Source organism: Hevea brasiliensis, chromosome 5 (genome assembly GCF_030052815.1).
Source record: "Hevea brasiliensis isolate MT/VB/25A 57/8 chromosome 5, ASM3005281v1, whole genome shotgun sequence".
Classification (NCBI taxonomy): Eukaryota; Viridiplantae; Streptophyta; class Magnoliopsida; order Malpighiales; family Euphorbiaceae; genus Hevea; species Hevea brasiliensis.
This window is the reverse complement of record NC_079497.1, coordinates 112747936-112769194: the sequence shown is the minus strand read 5'-3', so window position 1 is coordinate 112769194 and position 21259 is coordinate 112747936. Positions and strand designations below refer to the sequence as shown.

The window sequence follows — 21259 nt, the reverse complement described above, 5'->3', positions numbered from 1 at the left end:
TTATACTATGTCTAGGGAAAGATTTTTCAAAATAAGGTAAGATATTTTAATTATTTGGAAGGAAAATTTTATATCAAAATAAAATTTTTGAAAGTTTTAAATTTTTTATTTTTCATTTTATTAATTAATGAGTCGATATCTTACCTTTCATTCTCTCGCCAAATAAATCTTCATATACTCTATAGAAACACAGTTAATTATTTAATATTTTACATGAATGATATGTTTATTTTTTATTAATTTTTTTTGTAGACCACTAGAATAAAGTCACGTGTACAATTAATTAATTAATTAATTAATTATTCTCTGAAAATGCATGTGAGGTCTATGTTGGGTATAAAAACGACAATTGCCCCCACAATCTTCTCTGTGTTTCTTTTTCTAAATAACAGTGTCTGGGGTGGTTCTTCTTCTTCACTTTCAAGCAGAAAGGAACTTAGTCTCATGCATTGATATATATTCTTGTTTGGTCTTGGAGATAAAAAAGAAAGAGAAGAGAGCGAGCTCTTGTATATATTCTTGTTCTTGCTGTTGTTTTTGCTAAATAAAACAAAAATTACTTATATAAGCCACCGGCTATGGCTACAAGAGGACTGGTTTCCTATTTGATATCGGGTTTTTCTCTGGCTGTTCTCTTTGCAATCGTCTTCACCGACCAAAATGGTCGAAATCCATCAAACTCCACCCTCCTCAGTTCTCTGTACGTGTCAACTACCAGAAAAATTTGGCCAGTATGTTTTCCGACCACTCCCTCTCTCTCTTTGTACATATATGTGTAAAAGGCTGGATTTTGATGGTATTGTTTTTACTTTGTATGGTGCAGGAATTGGAGCTTAATTGGAGACTAGTGCTGGCTACGGTGATAGGATTTCTGGGATCGGCTTGTGGAACTGTGGGTGGCGTTGGAGGAGGAGGCATTTTCGTACCTATGCTTACTTTGATTGTTGGATTTGATACCAAGTCTGCTGCTGCCATCTCCAAGTGTATATATCATCATCTTCTTCTTCTTCTTCTTCCGTTCTCATTTGTGTAATAGCTAGTATTGAATAAAGAATCTAGCAGGAAAGGCAAAGGTGAAAAGGGGGGATCTCTAAAGTCATAACCGATTTTGTTTTTTGGATTGGTTTTGTGATAGAAGCTGCAAAGTATCACTTTGTTCTTTTTCCCCCCTTAAATTAACTTTGACGTGATTTTTATTGGCTTTATTAACTTATTGAATGGCTGCAGGTATGATCATGGGGGCATCAGCATCTTCAGTTTGGTACAATTTGAGAGTGCCCCATCCAACAAAGGAAGTACCTATTATAGACTATGATTTGGCTCTTCTATTCCAGCCCATGCTCATGCTTGGCATCACCATTGGTGTTTCCTTGAGTGTTGTTTTTCCCTATTGGCTAATCACTGTGCTTATCATCATACTCTTCTTAGGTAAACTGCCTTTTTTCTTCTTTCTTAGTTGACTTAACTTAAAATTACTTCGTTGTTTTCTTGATACTATCTTTTTCAATATAATTTATTTTGTGAATAGGCACCTCTTCAAGGTCTGTCTTTAAAGGAATTGAAATGTGGAAGGAAGAGACAATTTTGAAGGTAAATCGATAAATTAAAGTAATAGGCAACATGTAATTCTTGGTTATAACTCATCTTTAATCTTCTAATTGCAGAAAGAAATGGCTAAGCAACATGAAACTATGGTTAACTCTCGCGGAGAACGTAAGATTCACATACAGATAACTCATATTTACGTAAATCTTTGTAAATAATTACTGCTAATTATATATTGGAATTTTGAACATTATTTTCTTGTGATTTTTCTGGGATATGCAGTTCTGATTGATACAAAGTATGAGCCATTGATTCCTAGAGAAGAGAAATCAGTGTTTGTAAGCTATATTCCACCTTTTGGAATTACCATCTTCTCTAATGTTGACTCTTAACTGAAACCAATTTCCTTTAATCTTGTAGCAAATTCTGTGCTTCAACCTTAAGTGGAAGAGGCTTTTGATGCTGCTTCTTGTTTGGGTTTCTTTCCTCCTCCTCCAGGTTCTCAAGGTAAGTGATAAGTCTATAATCTCTCTCCACCATGATTGCATGTATCCATGATCCCTCTGCTTATTTTATTGGTTTGTCAGAATGATGTCCCTCTGCTTATTTTATTGGTTTGTCAGAATGATGTGGCAGTTTGCAGTACATGGTATTGGGTGCTCTTTTGTTTACAGGTAACATATTATATAATAAACAAGATGTTCGGTTTTATATTTTTTTTATGGGGTCATTTTTTTTTTCAATGATTGATTTTAGTTCTGATTCTTTTTTTTTTTTTTGGAATTTATGTCGTAGTGTGATTTCTTTTTAATTTATAATAAATCTCGCAGTTTCCCATAGCACTTGCAGTGTTTGGATCTGAATCAGTCAAATTATACGAAGAACATAAGAAGAGGATTATCACAGGCAACACAGAATCAATTTGTGAGGCTTCTATTGAATGGACCCCAATGCATATTGCTTTCTGTGCACTCTGTGGTATCTTAGGAGGCACTGTTGGTGGCCTTCTTGGATCTGGTGGTGGATTCATCCTGGGCCCTCTACTCCTTGAGATTGGTGTCATCCCACAGGTTTAGTCATGTTTTCCTGCTATTAGTTGAAATATCAAGCTAGTTAGATCAGTCATTGTTTAGTACAATTACTGTGATATGCAATTATTCCCTCCTTTCAAGTTTCCCTTCCAGCCAATATCAAATATATTACCATTATATATGATGTAGAAAGCATCATCATTTTCTATAGTTTGCTGCAATTTAGACATAAAACACCAAATAATTGCAGTAAATTTCTTTCCTTGAAAGTAATTCCTTTTCCTTATAATGCATATATGCATGTGCTTTGCTATAGGTTGCCAGTGCAACAGCAACATTTGTGATGCTCTTCTCATCATCCTTGTCTGTGGTGGAGTTCTATTTGCTGAAGAGATTTCCTATACCCTATGGTACATTTCAACTTATCTCCTTTGTTTGCTTTGAAATTTATTAAATATCATGTGAATGGCAAATTATTATATGTGTTGTTGGTGATATGACAACTTGCCAGTAAATTCATTTGTAGCTTTGTATCTTATGGCTGTGTCTGCTCTGGCTGGCTTCTGGGGACAGTTCTTTGTAAGGAAGCTAATTACAATACTTGGAAGAGCTTCAGTGATTGTTTTCATCCTCTCTGGTGTCATCTTTGCTAGTGCTCTCACCATGGGTACACCCAATTCCCTCTCTCAATATTTACCATTGCTATTTAAACTGCTATTACATTATTAATAATTAAATTTAACATAATTTAAATGTAAAAATTCTAAAATAACTAAAAAAATAATTTTAATGTTGTTCATTATAATTCTTGTTTGTTGAAATCCTATGCAGGAGTCATTGGAATTGAGAACAGCATAACAATGATAAACAATGATGAGTTTATGGGATTCTTAGGATTCTGCAGAAGTCAATGATTGTTGGCAATGCTCCCTAAGTAGCAAATTTTGTGAAGCTAGAGATTAAATAAAGATGAACATGGAGGAAATGGATTTTCTAGGAAAATTCAAGAAAAGCACGTGGATGGTTGGCCAATACATAGTTGACCAACCCAAACACAAAATTTTCTTTGCAAGAATAAAGGTTGTGAACTGTTGCATGTTTGTATAATGTTTTGAGAGTTAGCTACTGGTTAACACCATCACTTCTAGAGTGCATTATTGCTTTCCTAAGTTCATTTGTGTTAGCTCCTGGCTAACACCCCCATTTCTATAGACTATATTGCTTTTCTGCATCTGTTGCCTGTTCTTTTATACATTTCAAGAAAAAAATTTTTTGTCAGCAATTTTTTTAAAAAAAGAAAAGAAAAAAAGAGAAAAAGACAGAAATTGAAAAGTGAAAAAGAATTGATATGCATCCACCTTCAAGACACATGGCTTCTGATTGAGCCTCACATGGGTGGTCCATTGTTGAATTTGAAACGCAAAAATGTCCAAAATAAAGTTTTTCAACTGAGAGATGAAGCCAAATGTTTTGCATTCACCAGATCTAGTTTCATATTTGGCTTCTTATTGTATTTTTACATAGAATCAATTCACTTTATTATTTATAAATTGAGTTTAATTATTTTATTTAAATTTTTTTTAAATATATAAATATAAAAATTAAATTATATATTTATTTATAATTATATTATTAATTTATAAATCACTGAATATTAATTGTAGGAACTTTCATTATTAAGAGCTGTGTGCCCAATTTCAATGATGTTCAATTTATAGTCTTTTATTTAGTGAATGAGTAATTTAAAAAAGGAGCAATTTGAAAAAGAGCAACATGGAAAATACAGAAAAGTACGCATAAACTGAATTGAACCGAATCGTTCAAAATCAATATTAAAACTACCTCAAATTGAAATCACTCTTAAATCAAACCGATTCTAATAATTGTATTGAACCAAAATTAGGTGGAATCGTCTAAAACCGATCCGATTCTAATTCATTTCCTTTATCAATTTTGAACCGCTATTTTCTATCCCCATTGGCAGCAGGCATAGGAGGGGCCGAGAAGTGAGGAGGCAAGAGGAGTTGAACAATTGCTCTTTTACTTCCCAAGTCTTAATCTCTGATAGACACAAAGGCTGACCATTAGGATCTTCACATCTTAATGGGTTCACTAGTGAATTTTTGCACGATGAGAAAAGACTTGTTGTCATTATTATTAGTGAGTAAAGATTCTTTAATGATCATAATTAGTGACAGAATTGAGCTAATGTTCTTTTATCTGCAAATAATAATAAAAAAAAAACCCCTAATAATCTCAATCATTGTCCCATTAGTGTCAGTTTTAGGTCTGGAAATTGATTTCAAGTTTGTTTTGTCAAAAGGCACGTTAAAATGGAGATTCCACTTCATGATAGAAACAACTCTTCTGGGTCCAGAGGAACAAATCATATCAATTACATTAAACGACAAAATTTTCATCGTAATCATTGCATATATATAGAAGATATGTTGTTCGGCGCCCATTTTATTTTCCTATTAAAGCCAAATCTAAACCTATGCTCAAGAAAGATAGTTATTCATGCATTGTTGAAGGATGTATGAATTTTCGAAAAGGAAGGTTTTTTCTTTTTTTTTTTCAATTGCTAATTCAAGAGCTCTTAAAACCCGTAAACAACCTTGGATAGGAAGGTTTGATGCTTCCCAATCCCAGTAAGGCAAATCACCACCTGATGCTAGTATGCCCTCTTGAATATGAACAAATACAAGGACTTACTTTCCAGAATTAGGCATTAACACTGATTCTATGAAAAAAAAAGTCTTTCTGAATCCATTTCTCATCTTGACATTCTAATAAAACATGCATATTGCTCATCTTAAAAACACCACACAACTACATGGAGAATGAGGAAATTTGTGATTCTCCTGACACACATAGAACACAAGTAGTCACCATATATATATATATATATAGAGAGAGAGAGAGAGAGAGAGAGAGAGAGAGAGAGAGAGAGAGAGAGAGAGAGAGGGAAAATAACACTAGTTTTGCTGAAGGCAAAAAATGATAGAATTTAAGTAATGTATCTATAGTTCCAGTAATTTCAGAGATGTAAACCAGTACCTGTATTACATAAAATGAACAATCTTCACAAACAGAGTTTGTAGCAAAGGCTTCATGCGACCAATTCTTCATGGATGGATGGTGTACACTCCAATAGTTGTTCTTGAAAAAGTATTCTCCCATGGTATCCGTTTTTGTTTAATATAATGCTCTGCCTAAACCGGCAGTGGCATCAGAGCCACTTGACATCCATTTCATTCCATTCCTTGCCCATTAAAAATTTAATATTGAAATTAAACCATTGCCTGAAGTAATCACGCCTTGCCAGAACACCATCTGCTGTTGCAGAAAACAGCATATGGATGATAAGGAGGAGAAGATTGCTAGTCCCATAGGCCAGTCCTACTTAGATGAGCTAGCTATGGCTGTCTTGGAAAATTTAATACCAGAAGGAGAATCTTTAACTGCTTTAGTATCAGCATTGATTGCAATATTCCCGATTCCTATTTCCATTGCCTCCCTCTCATCCTGCTCCCTCTTCTGTTTTTCGGAGTTTAGACCTTCCAAGGCTTCATTTTGACGAGATGGCATGGATGGCTCTAAAAGACGAGGACCTGAACTGATCCATGGATGAAGAAGGCACTGAGCAGCAGTTGGCCGCTTCTCAGGGACAAAATCAAGTATAGGAACCAAGAAATCGGTCATGTCATTTGCCTCCTTCTCATTGAATTCATACTTCTCCATTAGAACCTTGTTCAAGGGCCAGAAACGCAATCTACGTATATGCCTCAAGTCACCATATCTATTAAAGAAGTCCCGAGAATAGCGGCCACCCAAGGCAATCTGAGAATCATTGCCAATATCTTGAAATTGGATGTAAATGTCTTTTTAAGTCAGCTTATTAGACATTGAAATGAAATCTTACCTTGCGCGGCATCATTCCAAGGAGCTCCATCATCAATGCTAAGTGGTCCTGAAACAGATAGAGAAAAGAATATAAACTTGTAAACGTTGACTATGCTAGGCCACAATATTTCAGGCTAAACTGTATCTTATTTTACAAATAAAAAAATCTGCTCATCCCAAGAATTAGAAATTGTGGCATCTTTCACATTCCATATGTTCCAGCGCTCCTATGCCTCTCAACACCAAGAAAGAAATTCAAATATACTGGACAAAGCAGCATAGCCTTCAACCAAAAATTACTCTTCTCATTCAGCATATGCAGAGAAAAAGGAAACCCCAAAGAGCAGTAATAACATCCTACACAACTATTTCACCAATAAAACTGTACAAAGCTGAAACAGTGTAGGAATATTATGCCCATCTCAACTCCATAAAACCTTAAACATATCCCTCATGGGAGTTTATTACCCCATCACATGTTTTATACCCTTTTTCCCCAAATAACCTATAAATACCTATCCCAACTCCAACAAACTTTAACAACATACTTCTCATAGGAGTTTATCATCCATCAAAAGTAAGTCTGGCTTTTCCCCAAGTAATCTAAAAAACCACATCCCCATAACAACCTCACCTTCGGACTTGCTTTACCACACCACCCTTCTATCATCATCAAGGCCAAAAAACTTAAGGGAAATTGCAATAGTGAATAAGATTCACATTATCCTCCTTTTTAACATACAAACCACTAACTGACAACACAAATTCTCTTTGCCAATTTGTCTATAATCAAAATAGGAACAGATGCAGCACACCACAAAAGAACATCACATCAATGGGCTCTATTCTTTTCAAACCTCCATCCAGAGAAAGCTTCTACCTGTCTTTGTGAGTTCCATATTTTGATTATGTGAAGTTCCCATCCCTACCATTTCTCATTTAATGCAATGTTTATAACTATTATGATATCAATTTGCTAATAGAAGCTAGAAACAAGGATTTCAAGTGAAGTTCCCATTTGTAAGGGAAAGATAATTATCCACCAAAGCCTTCTTTCAGAGCCAAAACATAGGATAATTGATGAGAATGAGCAAAACTACTTACCTTATATGATATGGTTCACCCTAAATAAAATAAATGGAGAACAGTTTTCATCTCATCAAACAGACAAACGACAGATATAGAAACACCAATTAAAATGTATTACAGTTGCTCCCAACACATCGTTTCTTTAACTAAGCAATCAAATTGTATATGGTCAACCACAATAATATAGGTGTCGTGTTGCAATAGGCTGCGGGGCAGTACCAGTTCGTCACTTATTACAAAAGAACAAGTATCTCCCTTCAATTAAGATGGTGCAAACCTACCTACGCAAATCATTGAGGCATGGACTCAAATCCAACCAATGCAAGGATTCCATACTAAAATAAAAGAAAGCAAACAAAACCATTTCCCCAATTTCTAGGAGATAAAAAAATTACTTGGATTCTGTTACTAGAAACCCTTTCTCAAAAAGTACGATAAGGGGTGATGCAGAATTCAAAGAGGATTAGTGAGACATATTAAAGAAAAGCACAAGTCCATATGCGCAACTGCCGAAAGCAATTAATATAATGGAGAATTTGGTGAGAAGTGAGAACCAGTAGTACATGATTCATACATTTGTAAATTACAAGAACTGTTAAAAACCATACTTAATCATACAACTTCCCCTCTGCTACTACCACTATGTTAGAATAAACATAACAGGAGGTCTAGGTTATGGTGGAATGAAATGCTTAAATTAAGTTCAACATGGATAATTAGTGTCAACATCAGTAGGATTTTGTCCCTGCTGGTGACATGTTGCTGATTACCTTACCATAATACCTCTATTCTTCACTAGCAAACATTGTTAGAAAACACTTTTTCCCTCCAAATGCAAGCTTAGTCGGCAATTATGCAATGACTGCAGTCTATGATGATTACAGGCTAAAAATAATTTTTGGTGTAGAGCAGCATTTTTACTAACGTTGGCATCCCCAGAATCCTATCAGAAGTCAATTTTTGCAGGATTCACAACTAGATTAAGGACAGAAATGTATCACTAGAATCCTATGCCCCACGGATTGGCACCTCCATGCTCACAAAAGCATAAATCAAGCATTCAAATAATGGATATACACAGCAGGTTTCCTACTTATTCTTTGAAGCTATTGTGAGAAATATAGCCTACATTTGATTCAAAGCTCTGATATCTATAATATACTAAAAGACTTCAAATTGTGTACTGAGAATGAGAGAGAAGGGGTAGCTAAGAGAAAAAAGCAAATATTATGTAGTGAAAATCGAAAAGAAGAGAGAAGAAAACATCAAGCAACAAATATAACAACAACAACAACAACAATAATAACAATAAATCTACAGCATATCTCACCTCATCCCTGTCAAAGTTGTCACCACTGTGGGGGTCAAAAAGCACATCACCAGTTGCAAGCTCAAAACAAATGCAAGCAAAGGACCAAAGATCAGCTGATGTGGAATATTTAGATCCAAGTATCACCTCTGGACACCGGTATTGTCTTGTCTGGATATCATTTGTAAACTGTTTGTATGTCCAACAAGCATTTCCAAAGTCCACCAATTTGCATTTCAGGTCAACTGAGGTCAGTAGTTTCTGCCTAGTGGTACGGCTTCCTCTCTTATTACCCTGATCTTCTAATCCAATGTTCTTTGTTCCATCAGCATCAAATACTCTGTTTATATTGTCAGAACTAGTAGGCCGATCTTCAGCAGAACCCACATTTGTTTTAGCATTGACAGACAACTCCTCTGAAGCAGATGTTTCGGGATCTGCATCAGCTTCAACAGAAACTTCCTTCTCCACACACCCCTTTGCTGCTTTCTTAGCCTTTCTTCGTATCTTTTTCTTTTGATTTCTCGTCAAATCTCCATTTAGTTTTGCAATCACGGATTCCACTATAGTCTTGTCCTTACTATTTGGAAGAATAAGAGAAGCACCGGATTTTCTTGGATCCTTTGATGGGTCAATCATTGATAATAGCAATATATTCTCAGGCTTAAGATCAGTGTGTATGATAGAAAGTTGTCTGTGCAAATAATCCAAACCCACTAAAATGTGGAAACAGATCTCTTTAACCTTATGAATTGGCATGCCGTGATAATCAGAATACTTGATAAGGGTCAAAAGGTTATCCCCTAAGTACTCAAAAACCATACAAACATGCTGTCCATTTGGACCTGAATGCTTAAAATGATCCAAAAGCTTTACCACACATTTTTTATCATCAGGGTCTCCATCTGCAATCTGTTGCAAGATGGTTATCTCATCCATGGCAGCTTCAGTGTAGTGTTGAGCACTTTTTTGTACCTTCAAAGCTACATAATGCTGCATTTTTTAGAAAGTAAATAAAAATTTTATCAGACAAGATAACATCTTTATTAATGCTGCCTGACTTAGCAGCTCACTTAAAGTCCATCCATAAATGTTGCTGCATTTTTCATAGATTAACTACACTACAAATGAAAATGTGAGGTGCTCAACTGAATTCTCATCCAGTTACTGGGACAATATGAAAAATGCAAAGAAAAAGATATATCTCATATCATTTTTGTTCAGTTTTTCCTCTTTCCAAAGGATAAACTTATGAACTCAACCAAGCCAATTAGACCCATTGTTTTCAATCTAAAGGAGGCAGGAGATCCAATAAAATTCTAAAAGATTGAGGTTGAATGATCCAACTTCTTTTTTCACATTCTCTGAGAAACTAAATGCAGCAAAAGCAAACACCACGGTGATCAAACAGCAGTCAAATCCCAAAGCTAACTATCAAAATTAAAGAACTTTATTTAAACAATAAATGGTTGCCATGACACCACGTACACTATCAGGAAATGTCAGTAACACCATGCTTGCAGAACTAATTGGTCATAATTGAAAAGAAATATACCACCTTACTTCTACAAAATCAGCACTATCTCCATCAAAATTGAATCAACATAAAACAACAGCATTCACTACACATTTTCCATGTCAACCAGACGGCAGTTATCATTAGCTAACTCCTCTAACTAAATCTTGATTAAGAAAAATAAATTATATAACAGTGAGCTAGCTAGCTAGCAAGCAAAACGGGGATTCTATAAAATCAATGCGTAATGATATGCAATTAATTGAAATTACAAAATCAACTTATATCTAAACTTAGTCTCTCACTTTTTCAAATAAAAATCTTAGCCACCGAATGCAGATTAAAGTACCAAATCGTAAAAATAACACAAAGATGCCACAAGATCGACCTCCAAAAATAACAGAAAACCGAAAGTACATATTAAGAGTTTGCTCAAAAAAGAGAGAAAAAGTACAGATTTTTGCGTGTCCCAAGCGAGCCAGACGGTGGAGAAATGGCCCCAACCCAGCTTACTCTGGACAACATAACGACCATTCTTGAAGGTGTCACCGATTCGCACCGCGTGGTAGCCACCGCGCCGATAATCCTCAGTTCCTTCGTCCTCCGACGTATAGTCCCCGCTCTCACTGCTCCGATCCTCCTCTTCCACCAGTTGCTGCTTCTCATCCATTGCCTCTGTATTGAGATTCTCCCCTCTCGCTGTGACTTTAGAGCTTGTAGATTGACATTTCCGAGTCGAGTTCAATGGATTAGGGTTGAGAATGACGTCAAATAGATCCTTTTCAATTCTTCGAGGCTGGGAATTCTACTGGGAAAGACGAAAATTAAGAAATTTCTCTTCTCTTGTCTTCAACTCCTCTTTTGCTTTTCTCTTCTTTTCTTCTGCTTCCAAGTTAAATCGGTTTTCGGGTCCGGATCTGGATCCACTTTTCAATAATTTTTACTTTTCTTTTTTTTTTTTAAAAAAAGTTGAGTGAAATGTCATCAATCATTGTTCTGGAAATGATGATAGGCCAGTGCTTTCCCATTTGATCATTCATTTGTAATTTTCATTTTTTTAATTAAAAAAATAATTTTAATACTTAAATTAATAATTAAAATTAAAATTAAAAATAATTAGACATCGAGTAGTCTCGTGATTATAATAAATTTTTATTTGAAAAAAAAAATAGAGTGAGATATAAAATTTAAAAAAATAAGATATTCTAATAGGTAATGTTTATATTTTAGAAAGTTATTATATAAATTTAAATTTAAATTTAAATTAATTAAGAAATCAAATGTCTAATATTAATAAATAATTAAGTTTTCATAATTAAATTATCTTTTTATTTAAAAAGTATTTGATTTGACTTATAAATTAATCAAATATATTTATAAGTAAAAGATTATAATTAGATTAGCATTTAATTTTATTTATAAGACGATTAAATTTATTTATAAATAAAAAATTATAAATTAATTAATATTTAATTTAATTTGACTTATCTTCTATGATATTTAAAAGTTATTTAATTTTACTTAGAAGCTTTAAATTTTACTTATAATTTATTTATTTATTTTATAATTATGTTTTGACAAAATAAAATATTATATTATCTTAATAATTTTTTAAAATATTAATACTATCATATTTTAACAATCACAATATTTAATGATATATTTTTTTATTATTTTAATAAATTAAGTTATTTTATGTATTTTTTAACCAAACACTTAAACTATTTAAAAATTAATTTTAATTATTTTTATTAAACAATTAATTACTTATTTTTAAATTAATTTATAAATTTAAAAATAAATTTTAAATTAAAAATTAAAAATAAGTAGTCAAACCAAACACTCTTTTAATAGCTGCTTTTAGTTTTATAAAATTATATTTACTTTCATTTTTATATATCACAAATTATTTTCTTTTTTAAGTTGATAATTAATATATATCTATTTAATATGTTTAAAATTTTAAAGGACATGGACCACCCTCAAAAGAGAGATGGTGGTGGAATGAGGAAGTACAAAAGGCAGTTAAGAGAAAAAGGGAATGGTATAAGAAATTACCTAAATGTGATAATAATGAGGCATATGAACAGTACAAGATAACAAAGAAAGAGGCAAAAAAGGCAGTTAGTCAAGCAAGAGCACAGGTCTTTGAAAAGTTATATGAGAAACTTTCAACTAAAGAATGGGAGAAAGATATTTATAGATTAGCAAGGAGGAGAGAAAGGAAATGTCAAGATCTCAATCAATTTAGGTGCATTAACGATAAAGAAGGAAAAGTGTTGGTGAAAGATGAGGACATTAAAGAAAGATGAAAAAATTATTTTAATGATCTCTTTAATAATAGTCAAAATGGTAATAGTGTGAATATAGATTATAGAACAATGGAAAAGAATGGGAATTATACTAGAAGGATTAGATCTTTATAAGTAAATGAAGCACTTAAGAGAATGAAAGTGGGTAAAGCCTATGGACCCGATGAAATACCAATTCAAGCGTGGAAGTATTTGGGAGATATATGAGTGGCATGGTTAACTAAATTATTTAATAAGATTCTAAACTCAAAGAAAATGCCTGATGAATGGAGGAAGAGTATTTTAGTACCTATTTTTAAAAATAAGGGAGACATACAGAGTTGTTCAAATTATAGGAGAATTAAACTTATGAGCCATAATATGAAGTTGTGGGAGAGAGTTGTGGAGCATCGACTACGTCATGATACTTTTATCTCTCTCAATCAATTTGGTTTCATGCCCGGTCGTTCAACTATGGAAGTGATCTTTCTCATTAGAAGCTTGATGGAAAAATATAGAGATGTGAAGAAAGATCTACACATGGTTTTTATTGATTTGGAGAGGGCTTATGATAGTGTTCCAAGAGAGGTCTTATGGAATGTGTTAGAACAAAAGAGAGTATCTATTAGGTACATACAAGTATTGAAAGATATGTATGAATAAGCAACTACTATTGTGCGCACAGTGGGAGGGGACACAAGAGATTTTCCGATCTCAATTGGATTACACCAAGGATCAGTCATAAGTCCTTACCTTTTTACATTAGTTTTAGATGAACTGACGAAACATATACAAGAGAGTATTTCTTGGTGCATGATATTTGCAGATATATTATTCTGATAGATGAAACACGAGAATGAGTCAATAGAAAGCTAGAACTTTGGAGAAGTACTATAGAGTCAAAGGGTTTTAAGTTAAGTAGAACGAAGACAGAATACATGCATTGTAAGTTCAGTGAAGGCCAAATTGGTGATAGGAAAGGAGTTAGTTTGGATGGAGTGGTACTGTCCCAAAGTAATCACTTTAAATATCTAGGCTTAGTCCTTCAAGTAGATGGGGGATGTGAGGAGGATGTTAGTCATAGGATTAAAGCCGGATGGTTGAAGTGGAGACGTGCCACGGGAGTTTTATGTGATCGTAAGATTCACAATAAATTGAAAGGAAAATTTTACCGTACAACCATATGACCGGCTATGTTATATGGTAGTGAGTGTTGGGCACTAAAAGAGTCGTATGCATCTAAGATAAGAGTTGCAGAGATGAGAATGTTAAGGTGGATGAGTGGTCATACTATACTAGATAAAATCTGTAATGAGAGTATTAGAGAAAAGGTAGAAGTGGTGCCAATTGAAGATAAGTTGAGAGAAGGGAGATTGAGGTGGTTTGGTCATGTGAAGCGTAGACATACGGAGGCTCCAGTTAGACAAGTAGAGCACATTAGGTTAGAGGATAGAAAGAAAAAAAGGAATAGACCTAAATTGATTTGGAGGAGAGTAGTACAACATGACCTAGAAGCATTACACATTTCTGAGGATTTAACTCAAAATCGTTCAGAGTGGAGAAAGCGAATCCATATAGCCGACCCCAAATTTTTGGGATAAAGGCTTAGTTGAGTTGAGTTTGAGTTTATATTTTCTTAAATTTTCTGAAAAATATGCCTATTTTTTAATGAGACATGAGAATCAATCATTTAAATTTATATACTTTTAATTTTTTTATCATAATTTTATGTTTTGGCTGAATTCAAATTTAAAATTTTTTAATTGCAAAAACAACTTAAATAGTTTTGATTTTTTTTAACTAATATGATCGAAAAATTAATTATAATGGAAATTTTTTAAACAATAATAATAAACAAAAAATTAATATTATCACATTAGGCCAAACAAAGCCAAAAAGCTAATAAACTTCTCTGGGTATCTTTGGTTCCCTACCCTTCATTATTGGGGCACTGAAGAGCTGGGCCTTATCATCTAATTTGATGTCTACCTAATTAGTTTTAAAAAAAATTAAATACATTTAACATAAATTTAAACTTATATAAAAATAAAATTTTAATATTAATATTATTTTTTAAATTTAAAGTAAAATTTTTTTTATTGTCGACTCAATTCGATTATCGAGCCGAAGTAAAAAATTACAAGAACCAAACCAGGCCGACAGATATTTTATCCAATGGGCCTATATACCAACAATTGGGCCGGATATTCATCTTGCAACTGGAGCAGTGGCATTCTTGTGGTTTTCTTGCAATAAGAAGGGTTATTAATAGAGATTCCTATTGTACATAACGAGGCTAATTGGTTTTTCCGATCTAGGGTTTCCACAACCAGAGCAACGGCGACGTCAAGAGCAGCAGCAGTACCAACCATGGTTCTCAAGTAATCTCTCTTGATCTCCCTCCTTTCTTCTCAACTGGCATATGCATAGACACGATTGAATACATGTATTTATACGAAATATTCAACATCAGCTGGACTTGAATTTCACTTTTTTTATGTATGATAATTGAGATGCATAGATTGTTTGTTATTATTTCACATATTGATTATTCAGATACAAGGAGGGGGAAATTGGTTCATTAGCTATTCTTGTATTTTTGCCTCTTAAATGATAGCAGTTGAACTTGCATTTGATGTTTTAAAACCATCAATAAATACGTTGCATGTTAGGACTGCGCTTTATCGATTCAGTGGGGCCAAGATTTATCCTGGTAAAGGTATCAGATTTGTTTGTGCTGATTCTCAAGTTATTCTCAATGAGGTGTTATGCTAGTCCATGATAGTTTACTTTTCCTTCAGATACTTGCAGGGGTATTGGGATTATCTGTTGATATGAGATATCGTATCATGTTTCACTTGTTCTTTCAGGTGTTCCTGTTTGCTAATTCAAAATGCAATAGGTATTTACACAACCGGTTGAAGCCATCAAAGCTTACATTACGTGGATGGCCATGTATAGGAAGCAACATAAGAAGGTAATATTAATTTTAACGTTGCATATCTTCTATTCTTATTTGGGAGGAGTTAAAGCCTTTATTACTATGCTTTGCACCATTCCATTTCTCTCACTTGGCTAGAAATATTAGTGGTTCCAGTAAATAAGATGGCATGTAAGGATTGTGGTCATGTGCCTCTGAATTCACTGTGTTTCAAATAGATGATAATATATCATATGTTTAATGTAATATAATCACCATAATCTCCATTGTATTGCAAGCTCATGAGCAGTTTGAGGTCTTGCACCATTAATTTAGTTTAAGTACATCTTGTAGAATCTGGTTGAGATTCCTGTCATCTGTTCCGTTTCTGATATCTTGTCCCCTGCTGTAGGCTTCGATCAATTAAACAATGCTTGTAACTTTGACACAGGGTATTGCTCAAGGGGCTGCAAAGAAGAGGAGAGAGACGTGTCACCAAGAAGCCTTACACTAGGTCCATTGTTGGTGCCACCTTGGAGGTTATCCATAAGAGAAGAACTGAGAAGCCAGAATTTCGTGATGCTGCCAGGGAGGCTACTCTCCGGTGTGTATTTCCTTCATGTTTAATTGTTGGCTTTCGTTTTGCTTTATGCCTGCATAACATGTACAAAATTGCTATCATGTTTTGAAATGATTATTCAATATCCCCAAAGCATGTGATGTTGCATCATTATGCATGGCCCACAAGTGGGGCCCACTTGCAGCATGGAAATGAGATGGTAGGCATTGCTCAATGGCCATTGAATAAATTGTTTTTCTTGTCTGGTGACTTGAGTATGTGATTTGTTCGAGTTCTCTTTTATGATATTTTATGGTGACTATAGGATGGATGGTACAATGTAGTGCAATTAAGGAAGGATCATGAAAACCAAAGATGAAAAGAAGGCAAAGAAGGCAGAAATGATGGCTAAGGTGCAGATGACACAGGGCAAAGGTCATGTTCCGAAGAGTGGTGCATCAAAGGGTCCCAAACTTGGTGGTGGCTGTGGAAAGCGTTGAGCTACTAATCTATTCTTTGTACTATGCAATTTGACAGCTAGCTTAATCTATTATTTTTTCTTGCAAAATGGAGATGTAGGGGTAATGTGTGTACTTTTTGGCCTTGAAAGCATTCATGGCAGTGTTTTTGTCCATTTTGTTTGCCCCACATCGTTCACCTAAATTTGAAGTTGAGCAATTTTAGTTAGTTCAGGATCTAATATCGATTTTTCATTTGGAGCTATAATGGTCTGGGGATTTGGTGAAGAGATGACCCCTCTGGCTTGCATGTAGTAGGTTTTAAGATAAATATCAAGCAGTTGCTTCAAGTTAGATGATGTAAGGATGCAAAAGATGCTTCAGAGATGGAGGGAGGGAGTAATGTGTATTAAAAAATAATGCATTTTATATTCACAGAAGTTATAAAAAAAAAATTCTCGAGAGAGGTAAATAAGAAAAATAATGTGTGTTGTGTGATTTAGCCTGGCCATTGGTACGGTTTCTGTTCTAATAGGTCCGGAACTGTGAACCTCCTAAGGTTTTAGTCTGGTTTAGGTCTTGGTTTCAGTTTCGATTTGATCTGATTCAAATTTAATGGATCGGATTTTCTTTTCAAATTTTTTATTAATTTTCTAAATAAAAAAAAAGATTTCATGCAGAAAGGTTTTAGTTGAATTCTGATCTAATTTTGATTGGTCTGGTGTGTGTGTTTTCAAATGTAGATAGGTCTATAAAATGGCAAATTATAGAATAATGTGTATTAAAACTTAATGTATTTTGTATTCACAAAAATTAGAAAAAGTTAATTTTTCTTAAAATATGAAAAATGGGTTTTATATAATTATTAGAGGGTATATGTGCATTGGAAAAATTACTGAATGATTTTCTCTTAATGCTATTTCAATTTTATCTATATTTTATATATCTTAAATTCAAAATAAATACGTGAGTCACTTATTTAATAGATCGATTTTATTATATAAATTTAATAATAAAGGGGTCTTATTTTAGGTGAATGTAAATTGTTATATATCAATTTTCTTTAAGAATATTCGCTTATTCAGTAAAAATATATGGGGAATCAAATAATACTCTTAACCCTTAAAGAGTTTCATAATTTCTTAAAAAAAAAAGTTTCTATAATTAATATGTTTTTTACAAAATAAATTTTATGTTTATCAATAATTACCGTTAAATAAATGAATTATTAAGTTAAAAAGATACCCATTCGTCAATGAGTAAGCATCTCATTTTTTTTTTCTGAATGAAATTCGATAAGGGCATATCACAATGAGGGAGTGTCCAAAAGGTTCACGAGCCTGAACTGACGCTCTGCCAAGAAAAACTAGGGGAGACTCCAAACTCCATCCCCGCTAGTGCTCCTCGCCCCAGAGCCTAAATGCAGGCCAACACCCACTCCCCTATGATGACATCGCCTACGTCCATGGTCAGTGGTCTTATATTTGAAGCCAATCTGCGTTTACAAGATTTTAATCTAATTGGATTACCTTAATTTTTGGCAGGAAATTAAAAAAAAAATGTTAAATTCTAGTGTTCTGATATGAGGTTTAAGAGGCTTCTTTGATGGCCCATGTACTGTATTAATTGATGATTTAAATATTACAAATAGAAGGGAGTTGATGATAGGAAATTTATTCCCCATATCAGTATCCCCTCACTATAAACACTCGATAAATACAAAATTATCATATATCTATTATGATTTTAAATAAAATTTATGTTTTTTTATTTCATGTGTTACTAATTGGATGGGTTTACATAATGGTGCCATTATTTTATAGTTCTAATTCAATATTCAGAAGAATATCAGTCAGACCATAGGCTTTTTATTTATTTTTTTTTTAGGTAAGTGAATTTATTAAGATTAAAAGTAAGGAAAAATTTAGTATAAATTACTTATTTAAACCTCGGCCAATGGATTTGATCTGATTATATTTGATTAAGTTTAATTTCAATAAAATTTAATTTTTTTTTGAAAAAGAAAATTTTGTTTAATTTGTAATTAAATTGAATCAAATTGATTAATTTCAATCAGATTTAAGATCAATATATATACATATATATATACACACAAATGTAAGAGGAGGGGAGAGTTAAACTTGAATTTTCCAGATTCAATATATATACAGCTATCAAGAAATTTCCTTGGGTTTTAATTGGATTTATTCCCTAGAATAATAAGGTTTAGTCTTGAAACTTGAAGGATAATAATAGTACGTAGGAGCTCATATTCATGCAGATAATCTAAGATAAATGTCCATATATATTAGAAGGGATTCCGATTATTAAATATATATTCTAATACGTAGCTCAACAGCAGAAGCCATGCATCTTCATTCTTCATCACTAGGGCTAATAATACTAACATTTACTACATAGGCTGAACTAATTACTCTAGCATAATAATAATTAAGAAGTATAAACAACAATAACAGCCTATTAATTAAGGATAAGATGGAAGAACAGCCCAGTAAGGTGATGTTACTGGGTTATATTCATCAACATTCAGAAGATAGTTGCACTCTGCAATCTGATGCTGACTTGTTCCTCGTGGCTTGCCATTGGAGCTGCGAATTGCGACTGATGTGCTTTCCACTGTCTCTTCGCCTGAAATCTCTGTGTAGCCCGTTGACACTGGCTTCCTGTCGGTGGCTTGCTCCCGGAGGATAGCTTTCAGTTTCATAACCTATATGAACAACAATAACCCACTTGAATGATTAATAAATGGTTTAAGTAATTAATAGAAATCAGATGATGAGGGGGTTTTGCACTTGCACCAACCTCTTCTTGAAGCTTCTGTTTTTCTACAGAAACAACATCAAACTCCTGCTTAAGTGCATCGTATAAGCGTTCAAGTTGCTTAGCTTTCCACCTAGCACGTCTATTTTGGAACCAAACAGCAATCTGCCTTGGTTGCAGCCCTAGCTCACGAGACAGCTTCATTTTCCTATCAGGGTCTAACTTAATCTCCTCTTGAAAGCTCCTCTCCAGTGAGTCTAACTGATCGCTTGTCAATCTCTTCTTCTTCTCATGAATTCCAAAGCTAAGCTTGTCCATAGTTGGGACCATACCGTGTGGTGTTTCTGCCATTGCTGGGTGCTTCAAATCCATTCCTGAAAAGAAAAACATATATAAACAAGTTTGGTTTCCCTAGCAAAGAAATAAGTATGAGTTGATTCCTCGGAGTTTCCATGCAAAAGAAAAGGTGAAATTATAAAAAGAAAGCTCAAGTGGGCAGTAGATATATAGTGAGGAGAGAAGAGAGTTTTACCTTGATTATACTGGTCATATCTATAGTTGTAGAGGAAGTTAAAGGAATTCTCTGGTCGAGAGACAAAGGTTCTTAAGTTGCCATGCCAATCCATGATATGGAGTACTCTTTCACTTTGTCTCCTCTCCCTAAAATGAAACCAAAAATTGATCAGTATTATATATGGAAGTTGGCGAAGATGGACCACAAAGAGAAAGAGATAGATGGATAGGGGCTAAGTGAGAGAGAGAGAAGAAGCACGAGAGGCGTGGAGAAGAGAGAAATGGCTTTCTCAAAACTTGTCTTTTGGGGTGCAACAAAGGTTGCAGAGGAGAAGAAAGTTGTCGGTCGAGGGAGAGAGAGAGAGAGAAGAGCAGTGTAGTACTTGGTCCATGTAGGGAGAAGTCAGGACGACGCGTGAGAAAGGTAAGGTATAATGTCAGTTTTGTAGAAGCAGCAACCAGGTCTTTGCTTGGGACCAGATCGATTGTGAACTTTGTTTCCTCTCTCTCTCTCTCTCTCTCTCTCTCTATCTCATAGATAACTGATATTAGAAGTTTATGTTAAGTGTCCCACCACAAGGTATACCAATCTGCACTTTATAAAAATTTGGTAATTCTTTTTTTAAATTAATTTTTAAGAGTGAATTAGAAATTTTTATTTAGTGAATTGATGTATATACAATATTTTTATTATAATTATTAATTATGATATGGCATATATGATATCTACTATAATACTATAATTAATGGTTACAATACATATATTAATTTGGAAAATTATAGAATATTTCTAATGTATATAAGAGTAGTGGGTCTTATTATAATATGAAAAGTAAGTCCTACATGATTGTAAGAGATGATACATGTACACAAATACATTTAATAATTTCTCTATTGATTTTATAGTATAATTTTTCGTTAGTTAGACCCTATCCATTTTCTTATTATGATATTAAAGTCTATTTAATTGGTATTTGAGCTTCTATAAGTGTTTCATGCTCTAGTTATTTCTCAAATATATTAAGAAGTGTATTAAGTACCCTGTATTGATTAGGTATGTGAATGACATAACATATATATATGGAGAAGATAAGATAATTAGTGTATGTATAGCCAACTACTATAAATTTAAGACACAATATAAGATTTATATATTTAACTGGTAGATTCCATCATATATCTTATGTTTTGAATTCATAATAAGCTATGTCTAAATAAAGAAATTTTGTATATGTAGAAGATTTCAATCATCATTTTAGGAAATTTTTGCATAAATTTGGTCCATCATAAATCAAGATATAAATATTTGAGATTTATGTATTTAATAAGTGCATGTTGAAT

At 33.5% G+C, this 21259-nt stretch overlaps 4 protein-coding genes across 6 annotated transcripts; 2 read left to right on the top strand and 2 right to left on the bottom strand.

Annotated features, from left to right (window-relative positions):
- The first annotated feature begins 381 nt into the window (after positions 1 to 381).
- LOC110652894 (sulfite exporter TauE/SafE family protein 4) lies at positions 382 to 3807 on the top strand. Its single transcript, XM_058147449.1, has 12 exons — positions 382 to 731; positions 824 to 983; positions 1228 to 1428; positions 1529 to 1590; positions 1665 to 1713; positions 1828 to 1883; positions 1966 to 2052; positions 2169 to 2219; positions 2376 to 2615; positions 2893 to 2986; positions 3103 to 3243; positions 3408 to 3807. The coding sequence occupies exons 1-12, from the start codon at positions 579 to 581 to the stop codon at positions 3488 to 3490; spliced, it is 1377 nt and encodes a 458-aa protein (XP_058003432.1). The 5' UTR covers positions 382 to 578; the 3' UTR covers positions 3491 to 3807.
- A 1751-nt stretch (positions 3808 to 5558) lies between these two features.
- On the bottom strand, positions 5559 to 11291 carry LOC110668891 (uncharacterized). Its single transcript, XM_021830283.2, has 4 exons — positions 10851 to 11291; positions 8902 to 9873; positions 6502 to 6549; positions 5559 to 6419 (listed from the first exon to the last, which is right to left on the bottom strand). Exons 1-4 carry the CDS (start codon positions 11064 to 11066, stop codon positions 5979 to 5981), a joined length of 1677 nt encoding a protein of 558 aa, XP_021685975.2. The 5' UTR covers positions 11067 to 11291; the 3' UTR covers positions 5559 to 5978.
- Positions 11292 to 14961: 3670 nt separating this feature from the next.
- Positions 14962 to 16879, top strand: LOC110668899 (60S ribosomal protein L24). 3 transcript variants are annotated; one of them, XR_009148992.1, is made up of 4 exons: positions 14962 to 15068; positions 15558 to 15664; positions 16059 to 16211; positions 16492 to 16879. XR_009148992.1 is itself a non-coding variant. In XM_058147448.1 (4 exons), the coding sequence occupies exons 1-4, from the start codon at positions 15058 to 15060 to the stop codon at positions 16508 to 16510; spliced, it is 258 nt and encodes an 85-aa protein (XP_058003431.1). In that variant the 5' UTR covers positions 14988 to 15057; the 3' UTR covers positions 16511 to 16879. The 3 variants fall into 3 exon arrangements, 2 of the variants coding, with proteins under 2 accessions (XP_058003431.1, XP_058003430.1); XM_058147448.1 differs by having other exon boundaries at positions 14988 to 15068; positions 15590 to 15664; XM_058147447.1 differs by having other exon boundaries at positions 14989 to 15068; positions 15590 to 15664; positions 16511 to 16879.
- Positions 16880 to 18928: 2049 nt separating this feature from the next.
- Positions 18929 to 20418, bottom strand: LOC110669140 (putative homeobox-leucine zipper protein ATHB-51). The gene is made up of 4 exons (XM_021830646.2): positions 20302 to 20418; positions 19938 to 20065; positions 19448 to 19779; positions 18929 to 19352 (listed from the first exon to the last, which is right to left on the bottom strand). The coding sequence occupies exons 2-4, from the start codon at positions 20029 to 20031 to the stop codon at positions 19110 to 19112; spliced, it is 669 nt and encodes a 222-aa protein (XP_021686338.1). The 5' UTR covers positions 20032 to 20065; positions 20302 to 20418; the 3' UTR covers positions 18929 to 19109.
- Positions 20419 to 21259: the final 841 nt, after the last annotated feature.

Excerpts from the sequence above, each read along its gene's own strand:
- LOC110652894 (XM_058147449.1), top strand. The coding sequence starts at position 579 with ATGGCTACAAGAGGACTGGTTTCCTATTTGATATCGGGTTTTTCTCTG. Across the intron at positions 1,714-1,827 it reads GGTTAACTCTCGCGGAGAAC|TTCTGATTGATACAAAGTAT; the intron begins GTAAGATTCACA and ends TGGGATATGCAG. Across the intron at positions 2,053-2,168 it reads TCCTCCTCCAGGTTCTCAAG|AATGATGTGGCAGTTTGCAG; the intron begins GTAAGTGATAAG and ends TTGGTTTGTCAG.
- LOC110668891 (XM_021830283.2), bottom strand. The coding sequence starts at position 11,066 with ATGGATGAGAAGCAGCAACTGGTGGAAGAGGAGGATCGGAGCAGTGAG. Across the intron at positions 9,874-10,850 it reads CTTGGGACACGCAAAAATCT|CATTATGTAGCTTTGAAGGT; the intron begins GTACTTTTTCTC and ends TAAAAAATGCAG. Across the intron at positions 6,420-6,501 it reads TTGGAATGATGCCGCGCAAG|ATTGCCTTGGGTGGCCGCTA; the intron begins GTAAGATTTCAT and ends AATGATTCTCAG.
- LOC110668899 (XM_058147447.1), top strand. Across the intron at positions 15,665-16,058 it reads ATAGGAAGCAACATAAGAAG|GGTATTGCTCAAGGGGCTGC; the intron begins GTAATATTAATT and ends ACTTTGACACAG. Across the intron at positions 16,212-16,510 it reads GCCAGGGAGGCTACTCTCCG|TGCAATTAAGGAAGGATCAT; the intron begins GTGTGTATTTCC and ends GGTACAATGTAG.
- LOC110669140 (XM_021830646.2), bottom strand. The coding sequence starts at position 20,031 with ATGGATTGGCATGGCAACTTAAGAACCTTTGTCTCTCGACCAGAGAAT. Across the intron at positions 19,780-19,937 it reads ATATGACCAGTATAATCAAG|GAATGGATTTGAAGCACCCA; the intron begins GTAAAACTCTCT and ends TTTTCTTTTCAG. Across the intron at positions 19,353-19,447 it reads AACAGAAGCTTCAAGAAGAG|GTTATGAAACTGAAAGCTAT; the intron begins GTTGGTGCAAGT and ends TTGTTCATATAG.